This window comes from Coregonus clupeaformis, chromosome 25 (genome assembly GCF_020615455.1).
Source record: "Coregonus clupeaformis isolate EN_2021a chromosome 25, ASM2061545v1, whole genome shotgun sequence".
NCBI lineage: Eukaryota > Metazoa > Chordata > Actinopteri > Salmoniformes > Salmonidae > Coregonus > Coregonus clupeaformis.
Window position 1 is genome coordinate 30,056,553 of NC_059216.1, and position 22,418 is coordinate 30,078,970.

The window sequence follows — 22,418 nt, forward strand, 5'->3', positions numbered from 1 at the left end:
TACAGTTCACAGTGGTGGGTAGTATATGGGGCTTTGGTGAAAAAACGGATGGCACTGTGATAGACTACATACAATTTGCTGAGTAGAGTGTTGGAGGCTATTTTGTAAATGACATCACCGAAGTCAAGGATCGGTAGGATAATCAGTTTAACGAGGGCATGTTTGGCAGCATGAGTGAAGGAGGCTTTGTTGCGAAATAAGAAGCAGATTCTAGATTTAACTTTGGATTGGAGATGCTTAATGTGAGTCTGGAAGGATAGTTTACAGTCTAACCAGACACCTAGGTATTTGTAGTGTCCACATACTCTAGGTCAGACCTGCCGAGAGTAGTGATTCTAGTCGGGTGGGCGGGTGCCAGCAGCGTTCGATTGAAGGGCATGCATTTAGTTTAACTAGTGTTTAAGAGCAGTTGGAGGCTACGGAAGGAGTGTTGTATGGCATTGAAGCTCGTTTGGAGGTTTGTTAACACAGTGTCCAATGAAGGGCCAGATGTATACAAAATGGTGTCGTCTGCGTAGAGGTGGATCTGAGAGTCACCAGCAGCAAGAGCGACATCATTGATATACACAGAGAAAAGAGTCGGCCCAAGAATTGAACCCTGTGGCACCCCCATAGAGACTGCCATAGGTCCAGACAACAGGCCCTCCGATTTGACACATTGAACTCTATCTGAGAAGTAGTTGGTGAACCAGGCGAGGCAGTCATTTGAGAAACCAAGGCTATTTAGTCTGCCAATAAGAATGCGGTGGTTGACAGAGTCGAAAGCCTTGGCCAGGTCGATGAAGACGGCTGCACAGTACTGTCTATTATCGATCGCGGTTATAATATCGTTTAGGACCTTGAGCATGGCTGAGGTGCACCCATGGCCAGCTCGGAAACCAGATTGCATAGCGGAGAAGGTACGGTGGGATTCGAAATGGTCGGTGATCTGTTTGTTAACTTGGCTTTCAAAAACTTTCGAAAGGCAGGGCAGGATGGATATAGGTCTGTAATAGTTTAGATCTAGAGTGTCACCCCCTTTGAAGAGGGGGATGACCGCGGCAGCTTTCCAATCTCTGGGGATCTCAGACGTTACGAAAGAGAGGTTGAACAGGCTAGTAATAGGGGTTGCGACAATTTCGGCTGCTAATTTTAGAAAGAAAGGGTCCAGATTGTCTAGCCCAGATGATTTGTAGGGGTCCAGATTTTGCAGCTCTTTCAGAACATCAGCTGTCTGAATTTGTGTGAATGAGGGGGGGGGGGGGGCATGGGCAAGTTGCAGCGGAGGGTGCAGAGCTGGTGGCCGGGGTAGTGGTAGCCAGGTGGAAAGCATGGCCAGCCGTAGCAAAATGCTTGTTGAAATTCTCGATTATTGTAGATTTATTGGTGGTGATAGTGTTTCCTAGCCTCAGTGCAGTGGGCAGTTAGGAGGAGGTGCTCTTATTCTCCATGGACTTTACAGTGTCCCAAAAGTTTTTGGAGTTAGTGCTACAGGATGTACATTTCTGTTTGAAAAAGCTAGCCTTTGCTTTCCTACCTGCTTGTGAATATTGGTTCCTAACTTCCCTGAAAAGTTGCATATCGCGCGGGCTATTCGATGCTAATGCAGTACGCCACAGGATGTTTTTGTGCTGGTCAAGGGCAGTCAAGTCTGAGGAGAACCAGGAGCTATATCTGTTCTTAGTTCTGAATTTTTTGAATGGGGCATGCTTATTTAAGATTGAGAGGAAAGCACTTTTAAAGAACAATCAGGCATCCTCTACTGACGGAATGAGATCGATATCCATCCAGGATACCTGGGCCAGGTCAATTAGGAAGGCCTGCTTGCTAAAGTGTTTTAGGGAGCGTTTGACAGTGATGAGGGGTGGTCGTTTGACCGCAGACCCGTTACGGACGCAGGCAATAAGGCAGTGATCGCTGAGATCCTGGTTGAAGACAGCGGAGGTGTATTTAGAGGGTAAGTTAGTCAGGATGATATCTATGAGGGTGCCCATGTTTACGGATTTAGGGTTGTACCTGGTAGGTTCCTTGATAATTTGTGTGAGATTGAGGGCATCTAGTTTGGATTGTAGGATGGCCGGGGTGTGAAGCATATCCCAGTTAGGTCACCAAGCAGTACGAACTCTGAGGATAGAAGGGGGGCAATCAATTCACATATGGTGTCCAGGGCACAGCTGGGGGCTGAGGGGGGTCTGTAGCAAGCGGCAACAGTGAGAGACTTATTTCTGGAAAGGTGGATTTTTAGAAGTAGGAGATCAAACTGTTTGGGCACAGACCTGGATAGTATGATAGAGCTCTGCAGGCTATCTCTACAGTAGATTGCAACTCCACCCCCTTTGGCAGTTCTATCTAGATGGAAAATGTTGTAGTTGGGGATGGAAATGTCTGAATTTTTGGTGGCCTTCCTAAGCCAGGATTCAGACACTGCTAGAACATCAGGGTTGGCGGAGTGTGCTAATGCAGTGAATAACTCAAACTTAGGAAGGAGGCTTCTGATGTTAACATGCAAAAAGCCAAGGCTTTTACGGTTACAGAAGTCAATAAATGATAGTGCCTGGGGAGAAGGAGTGATACTGGGGGCTGCAGGGCCTGGGTTAACCTCTAAATCACCAGAGGAACAGAGGAACAGAGGAGGACTTTAGGCTTTAAGAACTGGTCTTCTAGTGTGTTGGGTACAGAGAATAAAGGGGGCAGATTTCCGGGCGTTGTAGAATAGATTCAGGGCATTATGTACAGACAAGGATATGGAATGATATGAGTACAGTGGATGTAAACCTAAGCGTTGGGTAACAATGAAAGAGATAGCATCACTGGAGGCACCGATTGAGCCGGTCTCTGTGTGTATGGGGGGTGGAACAAAGGAGCTATTTGAGGCAGTTTGAGAGGGACTTGGGGCTCTATAGTGAAATTGTATAATAAGAACTAACTGGAACGGCAATAGGCAAGGCATATTGACATGGGAGAGAGGCATAAAGCAATCACAGGTGTTATTTGAGAGAGCTAAGACAACAACTGGTAAGACAACAACTGGTAATGGCGATGAAAGTTTGGGCTGAGGCTAAACAGATAAAACAGGACAGGGTACCATGTAAAGGAACAGTCCAGCAGGCATCAGCTGTGCAACTGAGTGATCATAAGGTCCAGTGAACAGCAATGTGAGTCCGAGAGCAGTTCGAATTGGTGCTACAGCACAGGCGATCAGGAAGCACGGCTGTTGAATTGCGTATGCTAGCGGGCCGGGGCTAGCAGATGGATCTTCGTGGTCTTCGCAACGGGAAGCCTGTTGAAACCACAGACGGCAGACCAGTCGTGATGGATCGGCGGGGCTCCGTGTCGACACTAGGAGGTCCCGTCCGGTTGACAGAGAGGTAGATAGCCAGGAGATGTGCCTGACTCGAGGCTAGCTCAAGGCTGATTAGCTAACCACAACATCCATTCGGTTGCAGCTAGCTAGTTGCGATGATCCGGTGTTAAAGGTCCAGTGATTCAGTGATTCCGGCAGAAAATCCGATATGTTTTGGGTCGATAACGCGCTGTGCAGACTGGCCGATAATAGTCCAGGCTAGAGCTGGCTGGTAGGTAGTGCAGGCCACGGACAATGGTGGAAAAAAAATGCTAACGGTGGCTAATAGCAAGTAGCTAGTTAGCTGGCTACTCCCATCCGGTAGACAGAGAGGTAGATAGCCGGGATATGGGCCTGGCTCGAGGCTAGCTCAAGGCTAACTGGTGCTTGATTCAGGGGCAGTGGTGATTAGTCAACAGCAACATCCATTCGGTTGCGGCTAGCTGGTTGCGATCCGGTGTTAAGGTCCAGTGATTCAGTTATTCCGGCAGAAAATCCGATGTTCTGGGTGAAAACCGCTAACAGTGGCTAATAGCAAGTAGCTAGTTAGCTGGCTAGCTAGTTTCAACTGGAGATTCTAGATAAAAAGGTAAGTAAATAATAGAATCCGTTCCACATTGAGTGAGGCGGGTTGTAGGAAAGTATATTTAGTAGAAGAATGAAAAGTGTGATAGGGGAATATATACAACAAAATACAAAAAAATGAGAAAAACAGGCTATTTATAATAATAATAATATGCCATTTAGCAGACGCTTTTATCCAAAGCGACTTACAGTCATGCGTGCATACATTTTTATTTTTATTTTTTTGTGTATGGGTGGTCCCGGGGATCGAACCCACTACCTTGGCGTTACAAGCGCCGTGCTCTACCAGCTGAGCTACAGAGGACACACAAAAGTACACGACCGCACTGCTACGCCATCTTGGAATAACTATATAACTATTGGAGGGATGCGATACCATTCTTCCACAAGAAATTCCATCACACACACACACACCCTTTAAACCCCCTATGCTTCTTTGAGACCCCTCTTTCAAAGTCAATGAGATCTCTTCTTCTAGCCATGGTAGCCAAAATAATGGGCAACTGAGCATTTTTATATATGACCTTAAGTATAATGGGTGTTAATTGTTTAATTAAATATGTTCTCTGGTATATTGTATACTTTTTAGCCAGTAGTTCTGAATGTAGCATCCACGAGGCAAAAGTGGTCCCTGAAAATTACGTACTACGTCACAAATGTGCAGATATGTACACCACATCATTGCCCTCTCTCTTGCTCAACTGTGTGTGCGTCTTGCTAGCTGTCACTTAAATAATGTGGGGCTGAAGCTCATTAGCTGAAACTCGAATTGCTAGGCGTCTGACCCAGGTGTCTGGGGGTAAATCTAGGTAAAATGGCGCCGCACAGCTTCCAGAAAACTGTCGCTTTCAAACTAGAGATTTTGTGGCTAATTGAGGTAAAACAGTAATTCTGCTCATAGATTTTGCATGTATGAACTACACATTGACACGTCCAGCCCAAAGCGGGAGGTTTAAAAAAAAATACTTTCTTAGTCGCTAAAGAACCAGAGCATGTCTTTAACTCAGGAACCACACCTGTGTGTAAGCACCTGTTTTCAGTATACTTATCTCTAATTTACTCAAGTGTTTCCTTTATTTTGGGAGTTTGTACTTAGTGTCAAATACTCTGAAACAGGCAGCTTTGAGTGTCTGGTTTTCAATTCAAGTACACTAATACTGTATATATATTTGTAATTAAATGAATGCTTGAGAAAAGAAAATAAAGCTATTTTGACGGAAGCAAATCTATAGGAAACTATTATTTGACTTAAAAAGCTTGAGGAACAACACAGGATATTAATCAAGCCGTGTCACAACACAGGTAGTGGAGTTGAGATTGCTTTCATCACGCTGAGTGACTACTAGCGATAGAGGGAAGAAACCTTAAATATATACAGAGTCAACGCTGAGAGAAATAACACTTTATAAAAGAAGACTTTTCTTTTGATAAGATGTCACTGCACAGAGGGGAAGCATTGATTTCTTGAGAAAACGCCTGGGGAAAAAAGATTAGAAATATTGATAACTGCAATGTGTATGGACAGAGAAGCCATGGCAATAAATAGAAAAAGAGATACAAATATAAAATAAAAAGTGAAAGAGGACCATTTAATGATCATCTATCTGTTTTGGGCTATTCTGCTGTAAATTGATTCAATATCCAGACTTGGCCCCATTACAGTTGGGCTGAACACATCTCAGCAGGAGGCAGAGCTCAGTCAGTCAGGTACATACAGTTCAGTTCTGTAGTTCTCTAGGCTAGAGGCTCAGTCAGTCAGGTACATACAGTTCAGTTCTGTAGTTCTCTAGACTAGAGGCTCAGTCAGTCAGGTACATACAGTTCAGTTCTGTAGTTCTCTAGACTAGAGGCTCAGTCAGTCAGGTACATACAGTTCAGTTCTGTAGTTCTCTAGACTAGAGGCTCAGTCAGTCAGGTACATACAGTTCAGTTCTGTAGTTCTCTAGACTAGAGGCTCAGTCAGTCAGGTACATACAGTTCAGTTCTGTAGTTCTCTAGACTAGACTATTCTAGACCCATGGTAAGGATCTGTGGTGTGTGCTGGGAACAATACCAGGACACTGAACAGTGTACAGTATATACAGTTGAAGTCGGAAGTTTACATACACTTAGGTTGGAGTCATTAAAATTCTTTTTTTCAACCACTCCACAAATTTCTTGTTAACAAACTATAGTTTTGGCAAGTCGGTTAGGACATCTACTTTGTGCATAACACAAGTAATTTTTCCAACAATTGTTTACAGACAGATTATTTCACTTATAATTCACTGTATCACAATTCCAGTGGGTCAGAAGTTTACATACACTAAGTTGACTGTGCCTTTAAACAGCTTGGAAAATTCCAGAAAATGATGTCACGGCTTTAGAAGTTTCTGATAGGCTAATTGACATTATTTGAGTCAATTGGAGGTGTACCTGTGGATGTATTTCAAGGCCTACCTTCAAACTCAGTGCATCTTTGCTTGACATCATGGGAAAATCAAAAGAAATCAGCCAAGACCTCAGAAAAAAAGTTGTAGACCTCCACAAGTCTGGTTCATCCTTAGGAGCAATTTCCAAACGCCTGAAGGTACCACGTTCATCTGTACAAACAATAGTATGCAAGTATAAACACCATGGGACCACGCAGCCGTCATACCGCTCAGGAAGGAGACGCGTTCTGTCTCCTAGAGATGAACGTACTTTGGTGCGAAAAGTGCAAATCAATCCCAGAACAACAGCAAAGGACCTTGTGAAGATGCTGGAGGAAACAGGTACAAAAGTATCTATATCCACAGTAAAATGAGTCCTATGTCAACATAACCTGAAATTCCGCTCAGCAAGGAAGAAGCCACTGCTCCAAAACTGCCATAAAAAAGCCAGACTATGGTTTGCAACTGCACATGGGGAAAAATATCGTACTTTTTGGAGAAATGTCCTCTGGTCTGATGAAACAAAAATAGAACTGTTTGGCCATAATGACCATCGTTATGTTTGGAGGAAAAAGGGGGTTCTTGCAAACCGAAGCACACCATCCCAACCGTGAAGCATGGTGGGTGTGCTTTGCTGCAGGAGGGACTGGTGCACTTCACAAAATAGATGGCATCATGAGGAAGGAAAATTATGTGGATATATACATCTCAAGACATCAGTCAGGAAGTTAAAGCTTGGTTGCAAATGGGTCTTCCAAATGGACAATGACCCCAAGCATACTTCCAAAGTTGTGACAAAATGGCTTAAGGACAACAAAGTCAAGGTATTGGCCATCACAAAGCCCTGACCTCAATCCTATAGAAAATTTGTGGGCAGAACTGAAAAAGCGTGTGCGAGCAAGGAGGCCTACAAACCAGACTCAGTTACACTAGCTCTGTCAGGAGGAATGGGCCAAAATTCACCCAACTTATTGTGGGAAGCTTGTGGAAGGCTACCCGAAACATTTGACCCAAGTTAAACAATTTAAAGGTAATGCTACCAAATACTAATTGAGTGTATGTAAACTTCTGACCCAGTGGGAATGTGATGAAATAAATAAAAGCTTAAATAAATCATTCTCTCTACTATTATTCTGACATTTCACATTCTTAAAATGAAGTGGTGATCCTAACTGACCTAAGACAGGGAATTTTTACTAGGATTAAATGTCAGGAATTGTGAAAAACTGAGTTTAAATGTATTTGGCTAAGGTGTATGTAAACTTCAGATGAAACTGTATTTCAAAATCATAATTTTTTTGTGTGATTATACTTATTTGTTTTTCAAAACACAGAAGACCGAAAACAATATTATGGTACAATTTGAACCTGAATATCATTCTAATGATTTAAGAGCAATACTCGGTTGGAATATGGCGAATGTCAACCCGAATAACACATGAGCTGGTCCCCATGCCTGATGCAGTGCTGTCCAAAATACAGTATTACTCCATTCAGGATCTTTACCTAAATATCCTCTAGTAGAGTTTCTTCTGGGTGCAAAGCATTAACCATCTCCCATCTAATCTTCATAACAGGATTACCGCCACACTTAAAAACCAACGCACCCAACTAAAACACTTAAACACATCCAACTAGCAGTGGATCCCACTTTATACCCTCCTCCATAAAAAGATAGCTAATACCTTATGAATAACACCCATTCATCCCAACTAATGTGAGAAAGCAAACAAATAACCTCAACATGATAATAATGCTATCCATAAGGGTATTAGTGAGAGACTGTCAATGTAATAGGAGCATTAACCATCTCCCATCTAATCTTCATAACAGGATTACCGCCACACTTAAAAACCAACGCACCCAACTAAAACACTTAAACACATCCAACTACCAGTGGATCCCACTTTATACCCTCCTCCATAAAAAGATAGCTAATACCTTATGAATAACACCCATTCATCCCAACTAATGTGAGAAAGCAAACAAATAACCTCAACATGATAATAATGCTATCCATAAGGGTATTAGTGAGAGACTGTCAATGTAATAGGAGCTATTCAAACTCGTCAGACATCAGATGTATGATCAAAACTAAAAATGTTGGGTGGGTCTGGCCGGTGTGTGTGTCCAGTAATGAGTGTGTCGGTCCTGCGCCGTCACCTGTCTGCTCCCCATTAACGCCTGATGAGGATCTAACGCTGCGTTTGGCTCTTCTCTCACATGTGAAACTACGTACTCAGACAGCCCCTCTAATGTGGTTAGCACTTGGCAAAGAACAGGAGTTCTTTATTCCTAATCATGGAGAAAGTATTGATATTATATCTGGGCTGTCATATTTTATTAGCTGGACGCCGGCTACAGTAGCCTAGCCTAACCTAGCGGCTCAGACTGGGGGCTGTGCTGTAGGGAGGAGGTCAGTCAGAGAGAGGGGGTTGAGGTGTGTAGATGGACCCAAACCAGGCAGGGAGATGAGAAGAGATTGGGCCTGACCCCCCAGGTGAGATCCCGGCCCCACGTTGGCTTCTAGATCAAAAAACGAGGTAGAAACTGACGTTAGAGCTGATATCTCTAAATCTATGGTGGCATCTCACTGCTCTCAGAGTGTGGAGGAGATAGGGGGAGGTCACTGCAGTCAGTCCAACAGAGAAAAAAACTCCACTTTGAACAAGTCGGTAATCCATTTCTCGAGTAGAAAAATACTAAAAATAGAAATGGGGTTCTGTTGAGAATTAATAAATGGGAATGTTTGATTCTTGCTTCACGAGCCAAAGTTTGACCTCAATGAAAATTGGGGCTTCTTACGGGGAGAGATTAAAATGAATTAGCTCTCTTTGCTTGAGATGGTAGGAGGGAGAAATTCAATGTGAGCAGGAGGAGATTATTGTGAAATAGAACACTCTACGTCTTCCTCAGTGACATATTATCAATCTAATCCTTTTTTTAAACATTTCGTATTACAACAGATTATGGGGGAGGAGGTTTGGTTTGTGGACAAAATACTAATTCCTTAATGCCAAAGCTTGGCATGTAATCTGTGGGAATGTTTTCTAACTAATAGGCTATGTTTAACCTTCAAAAAGAAGCAATATGTTTGAGAGACAGAAAGTGGTGGGAGAAAGGTATTATTAAATGGAAGCTGTGACTAAATTGAACTGTCTGGCCCCCCAGAGCAGTCCGAACACAATAGAGCCTAATTTTAGATGTAATCCCCCTCTGGGAAGTCTGGGATACCATATCTTAAAAGCCTTTTTAATTCAATTAAACTGGGGTTATAGTATGTCTACATTATGAAGACATCTTCTACTGGTTTCTCATTAATGCTGCTGTATGTATGTTGACAGTGGAAGGAAAGGCTTGATGTTGGGATGCTGTGCGCTAAACTACTGTGTTTTGGCTCGCTGGTCAGTCCTGTTTGGTTTGCTTGCATTGAAGCATCTTCAATTCAACTTGAGCATGAGGTCTCGCCTTCCTACACCATCTTCAACCACACTAACAACAAGGGTATTTTGATGATATAGTGGCTATGCTGTTATGCTTACTGAATTGAGATTCCATGTCAATATAAAATAGTGCTTGTTATAATAAGAAACCTCCACACTTATAGTATACAATGAACATTCCAATGATCTATTATTGTAGCTTTTAGCCAACAATTTACATCAGAACATTTAGATAGGAATCAACAGGGGATTTTAAAATGACAGTAATTTTTGTATTTATTAAGGATCCCCATTAGGCAGCAGCTACTCTTCCTGGGGTCCAAACAAGATTAAGGCAGTTACATCAAAAAATGGTTTCAATAAAACAGTACATAATACAACACATTATTACACCACTACTCTACCACTACATATCTACAATATAACATGTATAATACCACAATGTAACAATATTACATTACAATGTACAGTACGTGTGTGTAGAGTGCGTGTGTGCGTATGCGTGTTTGTGTTAGCATGTGTCTCTTCACAGTCTGCATTGTACCATAAGGTGTAGTTTTATCTGTTTTTTATCTTGATTTTACTGCTTCCTTGAGTTACTTGATGTGGAATAGAGTTCCATGTAGTCATGGCTCTGTGTAGTACTGTGCGTTTTCCAGTCTGTTCTGGACATGGGGACTGTGAAGAGACCCCTGGTGGCATGTCTTGTGGGGTGTGCATGGGTTTCTGAGCTGTGTGCTAGTCATTTGAACAGACAGCGCAGTGCTTTCAGCATGTCAATACCTCTAACAAAGACAAGTAGTGATGCAGTCAATCTCTCCTCTACTTAGAGCCAGGTGAGATTGACATGCATGTTATTGATGTTAGCTCTCCAAGTACATTTAAGGGCCAGGCATGCTGCTTTGTTTTGGGCCAACTGTAATTTGCCTATGTCCCTCTTTGTGGCACTTGACCATATGATTGGGCAGTAATCCAGGTGCAATAAAACTAGGGCCTGTAGGACTTGTTTTGTTGATAGCAATGTGAAGAAAGCAGAGCAGCGCTTTATTACAGACAGACCTCTCCCCATTTTAGCTACTGTTGCATCAATATGCTTTGACCATGACAGTTTACAATCCAGGGTTACACCAAGCAGTTTAGTCTCCTCAATTTGCTCAATTTCCACATGATTCATTACAAGATTGAGTTGAGGTTTAGACAGCTGCCCTAGGGAATGCCCAACTCTACCTGGATTATGTTGGAGAGGCTTCCATTAAAGAACACCCTCTGTGTTCTGTTAGACAGGTAACTTTCGATACATGATATAGCAGAGGACGTAAAGCCATAACACATGTTTTTTTCAGCAGCAGACTATGATCGATACTGTCCCACAATTCTTATTATCAGTCATTTGCCGTACATGTTGAGTACCCTTCCCTATAAGCGTGTTGAAAGTCAGTTGTGATTTGTTTACGGTGAAATAGCATTGTATCTGGTCTAACACTATTTTTTCCAAAAGTTTACTACGGGTTGGTAGCAGGCTGATTGGTTGGCTGTTTGAACCAGTAAAGGGTGCTTTGCTATTCTTGGGTAGCGGAATGACTTTTATTTCCCTCCAGGCCTGAGGGTACACAGGTTCCTGTTAGCTTAGATGTATCTCGTTATACAAGCCCCTAACTATTTGTCAATTACCCAAGCTAATTATCTGCCAGACACTCAGGTGTCTTCCTAGTGTTGTGTGTGTGTGAGAGAGAGAGAGAGAGAGAGAGAGAGAGAGAGAGAGAGAGAGAGAGAGAGAGAGAGAGAGAGAGAGAGAGAGAGAGAGGGGATGGAGCTGGAGGCAGCGAGTCTAAACTATGGGAATATGTATGTGGAACAAGAATTCATTACACTCATTTGAGATAACAAGTGCTTGTGGTTTTAATTGACTTAATCAACAAATAGAATTAATCAGATATTTCTAATTAATGGTAATTGATTGAATATCCACTGGGTCACTGTCAGAGTTAAATCCCTGTTTCTGTTCCTTTCTACTGGAGGGCGTCTCGTCTGTTCTTGGCGTCTCCATCTTGTCCGCATGTATTAAAAATGGACAGACTGAGGATATAAAGGATAGCAGGAGATCTGTCGATATGTTATTTTACAGAACAACAAACAACATTCTGCGACATACACTCTGATCAAAACAACAAGAGAACACAATGTCTCCGCTAGTCTTATTGAACCGCTGTCTGTAAAATGTTGCTATTTTGAGGTCTCTTTAAAAATGTTATAATGTCATATCATGGAGTAATACTTCTCTCTGAAAATTCTAGTGGATTTTATTAAGGGAAATGTAACCAAAATCTCGCCCTTGAAGTTACAGTTGTAGGATCTTAATTTGACCAGTATTTTCGCTGCAAAATAATCCTGCAGCAACAGGATTTGAACGTTTAGTCCATGGCATTGCTTGATCTGTGGTTAGGCTATTAGCTGGTCAAAATGATCCTACATGAAAAGTGTAATACTGTTAATATAACCATGTGTTAGTGCAGGTTTTCTGTGAATGTATGTAAATCATGAAGCTCATCTGTATTTCCTGCGGTGTAGGAAAATTCTCAACAACAAAGTGATCAAATTAAGATCATACACCTGTAGTTGCATATACAGTATGGTTTTAATATCACAGATAGTCAAGTTCTCACAAGTTTTCACTATGCACTATATCACCGTTTTTTAAAACTCATGTAGGGCTGGTTTCCCAGACACAGATTAAGCCTAGTCCAGGACTAAATAGCACTCTCAGTGGAGATTCTCCATTGAAATAACGTTTTAGTCCAGGACTAGGCTTAATCTCTGTTTAAGCAACCATCCCATGTTGAGTGATCAAATTAAGATCCTGCACCTCTACTGTAGACCTGCTTTTATGTAAAGAGGATGCATGGAGAGACAGTAGAGAGAGAGATGCATACTTGGGAGGTCTCCATTTGCCTGTGCTGTGATTACTGTACCTGCTCTGATAGGGCTGGGTCTGCAACCTGCTACAGCTTAATACAGTACACAAGATGGATCATGCCCAGTGATAGAGTCCTGACTCCTGAGGAGGATGTGATGAGCTCTGAATAGTCATCTCTAATAGTCATTTCTAACAGCCTCTATATTGTGTTTCCAGCTCGACTGGGGCCGCATATTACCAGACAGTTGATCATAAGATTCCTTTATTAAAAACCATCTGATAAGTGTAGCTATACCATCTGTCCGTCTATCTGTGGCTGTGGGCTTGACAGTTCAGTTCATTTGAGAGATGGCTGTTTTGTTTTTTGTTGTGTTTTTTTGGTTGGGCTTTCTGATATCTGGATAAGGACAATAGAGCTTCTTGGAGAGAGGCCAGCACTGACTGGTAGCCCTTCCCAACGCTCGGCCTGAAACGGACTCATTGTATGGTTCTCTCTCTGCATACAGGGAGAAAGCAGACAGACCACTCCACTGCTCCATGTATTTGGAAAAGCTTTTTAGCAAATATTGGCAGACTATACCCCTAGCCTCTATGTCAATAAGGCTAGGACTCAATAGGGAGAAGAAATCAGTTCATGAAACCCAGCAATGCAGAAAGAATGAGGCCGGAGGAGTTTTGAAGAGGGAGTTTGAAAATGTAAAAAGCTTGATATTCCAGTGCCCATTTAGCATGATGCTATTGGCCATAGTTTTAGCTTTCTAATCTAACAGTGTGGAGTAGTACTGTAGCTGATACTGATATGAGATGTATTTACTTTTCTTGACTTACCTTTAGGTACATAAGAACCAGTCTGAGAGAGAAATAAGCAACTTTAGGATCTACTTGTACCCAATGCAATGAGCCTGTAGTGTGTCTGAATGTGTATCCACAATATGGTTGTATCTCAAATGGCAGCATGCGCCCTGGTCAAAAGTAAAGCACTGTATAGGGATTAGGGTGCCATTTGGGACGCAGTTAATGTGTGTATTTTTCAGTCATCTGTCAGTTGTTGAGGGCCACTGACTCTCTAAACCGATGGCTGTTGTACTTTGTACAGGGTAACTTTATCACTGACAACAACCATCCCCCTTCCTCTCAGAACACAGCCATTGCATTTTGCAATCACATTACCTGTTTAAAAAGAACAGGGAGGCCTGTAAATATATGCTAAAACGGGGTGGAAACTGCTGAGAAAAATCCAATTTAAATGTAATAGTGTTTAATATTTATTGGGTAATGTAAAGAAAATGTAAGGGAATGCTTTGCAGAGCAAGCAGGATTTACATAAATTGTTCTCCCAATGTTTTTGTCCTATTGCACACAGACAGGAAGGAGCATTGGTTCTCTAGTCACTATGCCATCGCTGCATATTTAAAAAGGGGGGTCTTGGCCTGGGCCACACACACACACACACACACACACACACACACACACACACACACACACACTGGTGTTTCACTGTTTAAGAAGGTGTTAGTATGTGTTGTGGTTGTTGCAGTTGCATTACACGTGACCTCATACCACCACACGCTGCAGCAGCTAGCGTATTAAAGTTAAAGCAGCCTACAGTGGGGGCTTTGCCCTTTTAATGTTGAATATTTCTCCTGTTTATGGCAGGCATAAAAGGGAGTAGGAGCCTGATTTACATACAATCCTGACAGGGCATATTGTTGTGGGGACCTCATCAGTGGCGTAGGGGGGTAGTCAGGGGCGTAGTGAGGGTAGTCCCTGGTCGACCCCTGAAGTGTGTCTGTGGAGGGAAAAGGAGAGTCTTGGGGTTGTGTCTCAAATGGTACCCTATTCCCTATTTAGTACACCTTTTTGACCAGGTCCCATAGGGCCCTGGGCAAAAGTAGTGCACTATATAGGGAATAGGGTACCATTTGGGACGCCGACGGGTTCTGGGTTGCATTAAGCTACATCTAAGCAAAACAGCAGCAGCAGTAGTAGGAGCAGTAGGGAAAAGAGGCTTTAAAGAGAATAATAAAATGCTAATTTTAAAATCACACATTTGTAGGCTTTACAGAGAGAGGAAAAATATACGATAGCCATGTTCAATTAAGTTCATTAGCAGGTTTTTGGCTGTTAATGGTTTGACAGCTTCGTCTAACTCTTTGAACTATAAAGACTCGTACACACATGCTGGTATTCATGACTTCTTCTCCTGAGTCCCCCACTCCCCACCATGGTGCCAATTAATATGGTTACAAAGGCTACTGTAACTACTCTTAAAACCTACTGTACACTATGGGAAGTTGTGAACAATGGACTCTAAAGGAGTACTCAGAACTTTTTACATTTTTATGTTGACTTTCTCTCTCTCTCTCTTTCTCTCTTTTTCTCTCTCTCTCTCACTCCCTCTCCTCCTCCTCTCTCCCTCTCCCCCTCCCCCCTCTCTCTGGCCCTCCCCTCTCTAGTCTCTGTGTCTGGAGGTGCATGGAAGGCGTAAGGGTGTGTCCTCTGTACTGAGGTTGTGCCAGCGGCTGCAGGAGCAGCAGAGTGGTTTAGACTCAGACCAACAGGCCCTGCAGCTTCAGCTGCTCACTGTCAACCTGGAGCGCCGCTGGGAGGCCATCGTCATGCAGGTGCTGCAGTGGCAGACACGCCTCCGTAGGGCCCTGGGGACAGATCAGGTGAGACCTCAGACATGCCCTGCATGGTACCATACGGTTCTAATACTGTTAAGATACTGACCTGACACAATGGGTGAAGCGAGTGGAACTCAATAATGGTATTAGCAATATACAGTATATGCAATATATACTGTACCTCTCAGACCAGATGAGACCTCAGCCCAGCCTGGATGGCACAAATCGGTTCATACAAGTCTGACTGTAAAGATACCTAGACCAGGGATGGGTGATTCCAGTCCTCAAGGGACCTTGGGTGTCTGCTGCTTTTCTCACTTAAATATAATAATATGATATGCCATTTAGCAGACACTTTTATCCAAAGCGACTTACAGTCATTCGTGCATACATTTTTATGTATGGGTGGTCCCGGGGATCGAACCCACTACCCTGGCATTACAAGCGCCGTGCTCTACCAATTGAGCTACACTTAATTGCAGAATTTACCACTTATATACAGCTGGTCACGTGAATATACTTTGTACACAGGGTGGCAGGTAGCCTAGTAACCGAAAGTTTGCTGGTTCGAATCCCCGAGCTGACTAGGTGACAAATATGTAGATGTGCCCTTGAGCAAGGCACTTAACCCTAATTGCTCCTGTAAGTCGCTCTGAATAAGAGCGTCGACTAAAATGGACATTTATATACTAGTAGCTAGCTATACATTCCGTTTCAGTCATAAAGGTTCAGTTTATGCCCTCTGAAGGAACTCCCCAACTCTAGAATTAGCTATTTATGAGTTGTATTATTCCTCTCAAAGTGAGCTGTCCAGGAATAAGTTATTTAGGCCAGATAAATAGAAGGTAATGCAGTGCCTGGTAATAAAGTACTGCACTGTAACTATAATGGAGTAATAATAGTGATGTATACGGCAGGGAAAGTGGCTGTGGTACATTTGGATATATGGGCTACGTACCAAATGGCACCCTTTTCCTATAGTGAGCTACTTTTGACCAGGGCCCATAGGAATGGGGTGCTATTTGGTACGCAGCCTTGGATATATGAAAGGAGGGGGATGGCGGCTGGTTGGAGAGGATCCCTTCCCATCTGACTGAACCCAGCACTGAACCCACTCCATCAGCAGGTGGTGTTGCCAAAGAATCATTGACTGATGTTAATGTGTTAAGTTCACCATAGAGGATGGAAGTAGCTTGATCTCAAGGCCTGCTGTACGTTCACAATGCAACTCTGTAGCCATTGACAACATTATATATACACCAACATAAAGACTCTTAATAGGGTGTTGGGCCACCACAAGCCACCAGAACAGCTTCACTGCGCCTTGGTAAAGATTCTACAAGTGTCTGGAACTCTGTTGGAGGGATGCGGCACCATTCTTCCACTAGAAATTCCATCATTTGGTGTTTTGTTGATGGTGGTGGAAAATCTGTCTCAGGCGCCGCTCCAGAATCTTCCACAAGTGTTCAATTGGGTTGAGATCTGGTGACGGAGACACACACACATTGAGACCCCTCTTTCAAAGTTGGATTAGAGCGTCTGCTAAATGACTAAAAATGTCAATGTAAATATCTGGCAGTGTGAGACTATTCTATACACAACCCCCATTTTGTTCATAAATGTGTAATGGCACAAGGCTCAGCTCCAAATATTGCAAATAGAGGCTTGTTAAAAAGTGGTTTGAGTAGTAAATGAGTAGTTGCTCTGCAAAGTACCTATGCTTCCTTCAGTCTGTTTTTTTAATGTGGAGAACAGATGGAATCGCCATTAAATCTGTAACTCAGTAAAATGGCCGCCACAACCACCACCTCTTCTATGTTCATATCTTCATAGTCCATAGTCTCTGTCTCTGTCCTCTCGTTTGCATTCCTGGAGGACAGCAACGTGCTACTGCGGACCAGGGTAGGGGTTAATTCAGTCAATTCGGGAGGTGAATTGAAGTACATGAATTAAAGTGTATGAATTCAAAAATATCCTTAGAAAACTATCCCCATAGAAAATCCCCATAGAAACCGAAATGTAACGTTATGAATCACTACCTGGAATTGACTGAATTGAAAACTGAATTGACTCCATCCCTGCTGTGATGGAAGCTCAATCCTCAGCTGTGGTACAAAAGCCCAATGCAGGCAGGGTTTTTGGGTTGGTTGGTTGTCCACTCTGTTATAACCACTCCAGTGCAACAGGAAGGGAAGACAAATAGCAAAGGCCACTAGAAATCTGACCTTGTAGGCTGAAGTGCAATTTCACCTGGACGATGTGTCCAGAATAGGGGAGAAACATAAAACATATTCGCTGGGTTTGTTTATAAATGAAACACTGTGCTCAATGATAAAACGGCTGTGGCTGCTGTGCTAGTCTCTTCTGTAGACACCGGTCCCACACCCTGAGACATTGCAGGCTAGCAGGGCTCACTTTTTCTAGCGTTTGGGTATTTTGAGAGTGCTCCTCTGTTACCATTCCATGGCAATTATTCTACTGTCAGGAAGGGGATTTCTGTGTTCTTGTTTTATTAGTTGCTCATAAAGTGCCTAATAAGACTGCCTAGTCTGTGCTCCTTGTGTGCTCCTTGTGTGCTCCTTGTGACCATTTAGTTCAATCCTATATGTGTTAATGCTATAGGTGAAGGCTTTGGTTCATATATCTTCTGAGCGCTAAGATCATCTTAAAGGGGCAATCTGCAGTACAAAAAACAACAAAGCGGACACTCCGCCACTGTTTTGGTAAACAGCTGACGGTGGACGAACAATGGTCGTAGTGGAAACTTACCACTGATTAGTTAGTTAGATAGTTGCTTGGTGCAACATTTAGTTGTGTTGTCTAGGTTAGCTGAGGCAGCTAGATAGAGATAATAATATTTTGATTTGATTAGACTGATTGATTGTTCTCACAGCTGAAGGTTTTATCCTGCATTAGCAACCCCAGCTTAGAGTCATTAGGATTTCCCTTATCAGCAAGAAGAGAATAAACAGAAATCTAATAAAAATTAATTACACAGGGTGTGCCACATAGCAAGCGTTAGATTTACCACTTTATTCGATTAATGAGATAAAAATGGCTAATATAAATATGCCCTCTCTCTTATATTAACGAGATGCCAAGCAATTTGTATAATTGTGTCCTCCTTAGCAAAATGTCTGTGTCTAAGCACATTTCAAGACAATGGCACTTTTTTAAAAAGTTGTGCTATGAATGCATTGCTTTTTAAATACTATGATTATGTGATTTAAAGTCCTGTCTAAAATGTAAAGGACTGTATACATCATTTTTTTCAGAATAGATCATTTGATTTCAGTTATTAATCCAGTATAAAAAACAGGACTGCTCTTTCTTTTATTGATTTCAGAAGAGAACATTATGTCATTTCAATCATTTTGAACCATTCAATTTGAGCTTCTCCCTTTTATCTCTCTGTCTCTCTGAAGGTCCCGGGGAACCTTGTAGAGGCTGGTCTCATGGACCTCCACAGCCCAGCAGAGGACTCCTGGGAGTGGGATGAAATGGACATGACCATCGTGGAGCACATGGAGCCATTGGAATTTGATGACAAACAAAATGCTGAATGTGAATCAGGTCCAGGATCCCCCGGGGCCAGTTTAGACTATGACATGTCCGAGGCGAGCCTGCATGTTACTCAGCGAGGAATGTCCTTGAGCGAATCTTCCGGAGTGATGCCTCTGTCTTCTCAGCGTCCTAGTGTCTATCAGGTGTACAACCTGCATAATGTGGAGCTCTACAGACAGCCTCACATCCTCTCCGTACACAAGACCTCTTCACCAGCCAAAGCTGGGAGGAAGCAGCCTCTTCTGAAGAGCCTGAGCAAAGACTCCTCCTTCTCATCTGTGGAGTCCTTGCCAGACCTCCTAGGGGGTCTGCTCGGCGAGGGGAAGCATGGGGGCCACGGCGAGTCCGCCCGCAGATCAGAGAGCGAGAGCGGGATAGTCAGCGAGGGCGACACGGAGACCACGGCCTGTCAGGAAGACCCCAGGAGAGGGGGCAGCACCTCCCTCACACCGCCCACAGGAGGCGACTCGCCTGGGGAAAAGGACAAAGAGAGGGACAGGGTGTGTGATGAGGACATCGACAGGATCCTGGAGCGGGCCAACAAGGTAGCTCTGTATGGGGACTGTGTGGCTGTCACGGCACTGAGAGAGAGAGACAAAGACCAAAGCAGATCCAAAGCGGGGAAGAATAGGAGAGGAGGAGAGGAAGGATGTGGAGGAGGGGAGAACAGGAGGAGACACAGGAGAGAACCTAATGTGGAGATCCTGATCAACGGACGTGGCCTCTGCCCTGACTCCGAGGAGGATGAGACCCACGATGAGAGGAGAGTGACAGGGGGGAAGGGCCGTAGAGATGGAGAGATTCCCCATCTGTCTCAGGGGTCCTCCCTGGAGTCCCTATACGCAGCGGGGGAGCTATTTCCATTCGTCAAAGACACTCTGCAGCGCTCCATGTCTCTGGAGAGCTGGCTGGCCCCGTGTAAGAGCTGGGAGGAGGCCGAGGGAGATGTAGAGGGAGGCAGCCAGGGCAGCCTGAGGGAGCTGGGCCTAGGCATCGGAGCCATAGAGCCCACAGGGGAACTGAGTCGCAGGACTCTGGAGCTCCTCAAACGCCTGGAGAACATCCAGACCCCGCTACACGGCCTGAAGATGACACGCAGCATCTCTGACATCACCCTGCTGAGCAGCAGCTCCCTGCGCCTCCCGGGGGCTGGATACGGATCTGGGGGGCCCGGGCACGCTGGGCGCCTCTCCGGGGGCCGGGGTGGTCCCCCCTCCTCAGTTAACGAGAGCTCAGCGGCGTCTCTGACGGAGCTGAGCAGCACGGAGGACTCGTCAGTGGGCTCTGAGGACCTGGCGGTGCTGAGGAACCGCTGCTGTCTTCTGGACTCCAATGCCTCCTTCAGGAAGCACCACCACCGGGCCCAGCCGGGAGGTCATCATGGAGGTCACGGGGGTCACGACGAGGCTGACGCCAGCATCAGCATGGTGGTCAACGTGTCATGCACCTCGGCCTGCACGGACGACGAGGACGACAGTGACCTTCTGTCCAGCTCCACGCTGACCCTGACTGAGGAGGAGCTGGGTATCAAAGAGGACGAGGAGGAGGACTCTTCAGTCACCTCCGAGGAGGAGTACATGGAGGGCACCTTCGCCCTGGGCCTGGAGTACATGAAGAACGAGTTCCACAACTGGATCCAGAAGCCCACCCGCTCCCAGCAGCAGTCCCAGTCCGGCTCCGGCAGAGACAAGAACCAAGGGGATGACCCTCTAGGGGATGAGCTGCAGTGTGGCACCCTTTCCAGAGATAACACTAGCAGGCCGTCTGTAGGCAATGAGCGCCGCTCCTTCCTGAGCCCCTCGGCGCTGAGGCTCCTTGAGTCCCACACCAACAGCATTGTGAAAAAGGAGTGTCTCCAAGGGCGGGACGTGGGGGACACCAACAGGAAGAATGCCACAAGGAGCTACATCAGCCAGTTTGTAGATGACATGGAGAACGGGAACGTGGACAACTCTCATATCAAAGGGAAGGATGAGGACGATGAGCTGTTGAGAGAGGAGGGGAGCCTTTTCACCATGAAAGGGGAGTCCTTCAAAGACTTCTACGTGAACGAGTCATCGATGAACGGAGGGGAGGACCAGAGAGGGGGAATGATCACGTCCACCACGCCGTCCTCATGTAAGACGCTGTCCCAGCTCCAGGCCAAAGAGTCATCTCTGGAGGGCCAGCTCCAAGGGGAGATCCCCTGCCAGAGCTCCAGCCACCCCTCCCCCTCTCTCTCTCCCTTGGAGGACTGCCGGGGGTCCCACCAACACCACACCCTGCAGAGACCACCACACTCTGGGAACAACAGCCAGGAGAACCTCTTCTCCTCCTTCCTCAGTGATGTCCACACCCAACAGAGCAGACGAGAGGCCGGCTTCAACCCCGGCCCAGACCCCAACTCAGACCGCCCCTGCTGCAGCCACCCCCACCCCCAGCCGCCCCCACGGAAGGACCAGAAGAGCCAGGAGAACGTGCACAACTTTGTGATGGAGATCATTGACATGGCTTCTGTGGTTCTGAAGAACAAGGAAAACCAGGCGGAAGACCAAGAGAGACCCGGCCAGACTGGAGCCCAGATAAGGGACAAAGTCCTGGAGCACTCCCACCGGCCCATTCACCTCCGCAAGGGAGACTTCTACTCCTACTTATCCCTCTCCTCCCACGACTCCGACTGTGGAGAGGTCAGCGTCTGCTTAGACAGCAAAAGCACCACGCCCTTACTGTCGACTACCCCAGACATCCGGGACGAGGAGATGCTGTTCGAGGCCTGCACTGAGGAAGTGTACCTGGGACCTCCTCTCTGCTACAGCATGGCTGTCACCAAGAGGCCCAGGAGGCACAGTCCCAAACTAATGGACTGCTACTCCTCCTCTCCCTCTGCCCAGAGTCAGAGTCAGAGCCAAGCACCTCTGCCCACCTGCAATGAATACCAAAAAGCACATGGTATTTCTCCTGGAAGTATAGCTGAGAGCCAGCTACAGTGCCATAATGAGGCTTCTTATCTTAATCCGTTACCATGTGAAACCCTGATAGACACTGTTGAATGTTTTGCAGATGCTAAAATGCTTGAATCCAATATTTCCCCTGTAATGACTAAGATAAGAGTCTCTTGCTCCAGTACAAATCCTTTAAAAGAGGAAGGCAGCCACTGTATTAATCCTAAAATTAACTGTCCCCCGATAAGAAAGTGTGATAGAGATGAAAAAGGGCCTGCTTCACAGTGGATGAAACAGAAGAGTGTCAGGAAAGGCCACAGCTCTCTTCAGGAACTCAAGTCAACTCATAAACAGCAGCAGGTGAGTTTAGACATTATACAGTACCCACCCTTATATCTCCAGGTAATGGGACTGGTGTGCATTTCAGTCTGTATGTATTCATATCTGGGACTAAATATCGAAGAGGTATTTTTATTCACACCTTCGTTCATCCCCCCTCCCTCCTCCTCCTCTTCTTCTCTGAAGTGTCGATGGAAGAGGGATTTGCTTAGCATCCTCCGGTTAAGAATGTTAAGGTCTACGGAACAGAATAATCATAATCAGTCAGATTATATTATGATTCATAAGCAAG

At 44.8% G+C, this 22,418-nt stretch overlaps 1 protein-coding gene across 1 annotated transcript in view; it reads left to right on the forward strand.

The window, feature by feature from the left end:
• LOC121539512 (A-kinase anchor protein 6) overlaps window positions 1-22,418 on the forward strand; it is a 180,764-nt gene that overhangs the window by 154,896 nt on the left and 3,450 nt on the right. The window contains exons 13-14 of the mRNA XM_045207426.1: window positions 15,132-15,347; window positions 18,728-22,147. Of these exons, the coding sequence (XP_045063361.1) occupies window positions 15,132-15,347; window positions 18,728-22,147 (3,636 nt within the window). The remainder of the gene's footprint in view (window positions 1-15,131; window positions 15,348-18,727; window positions 22,148-22,418) is intronic.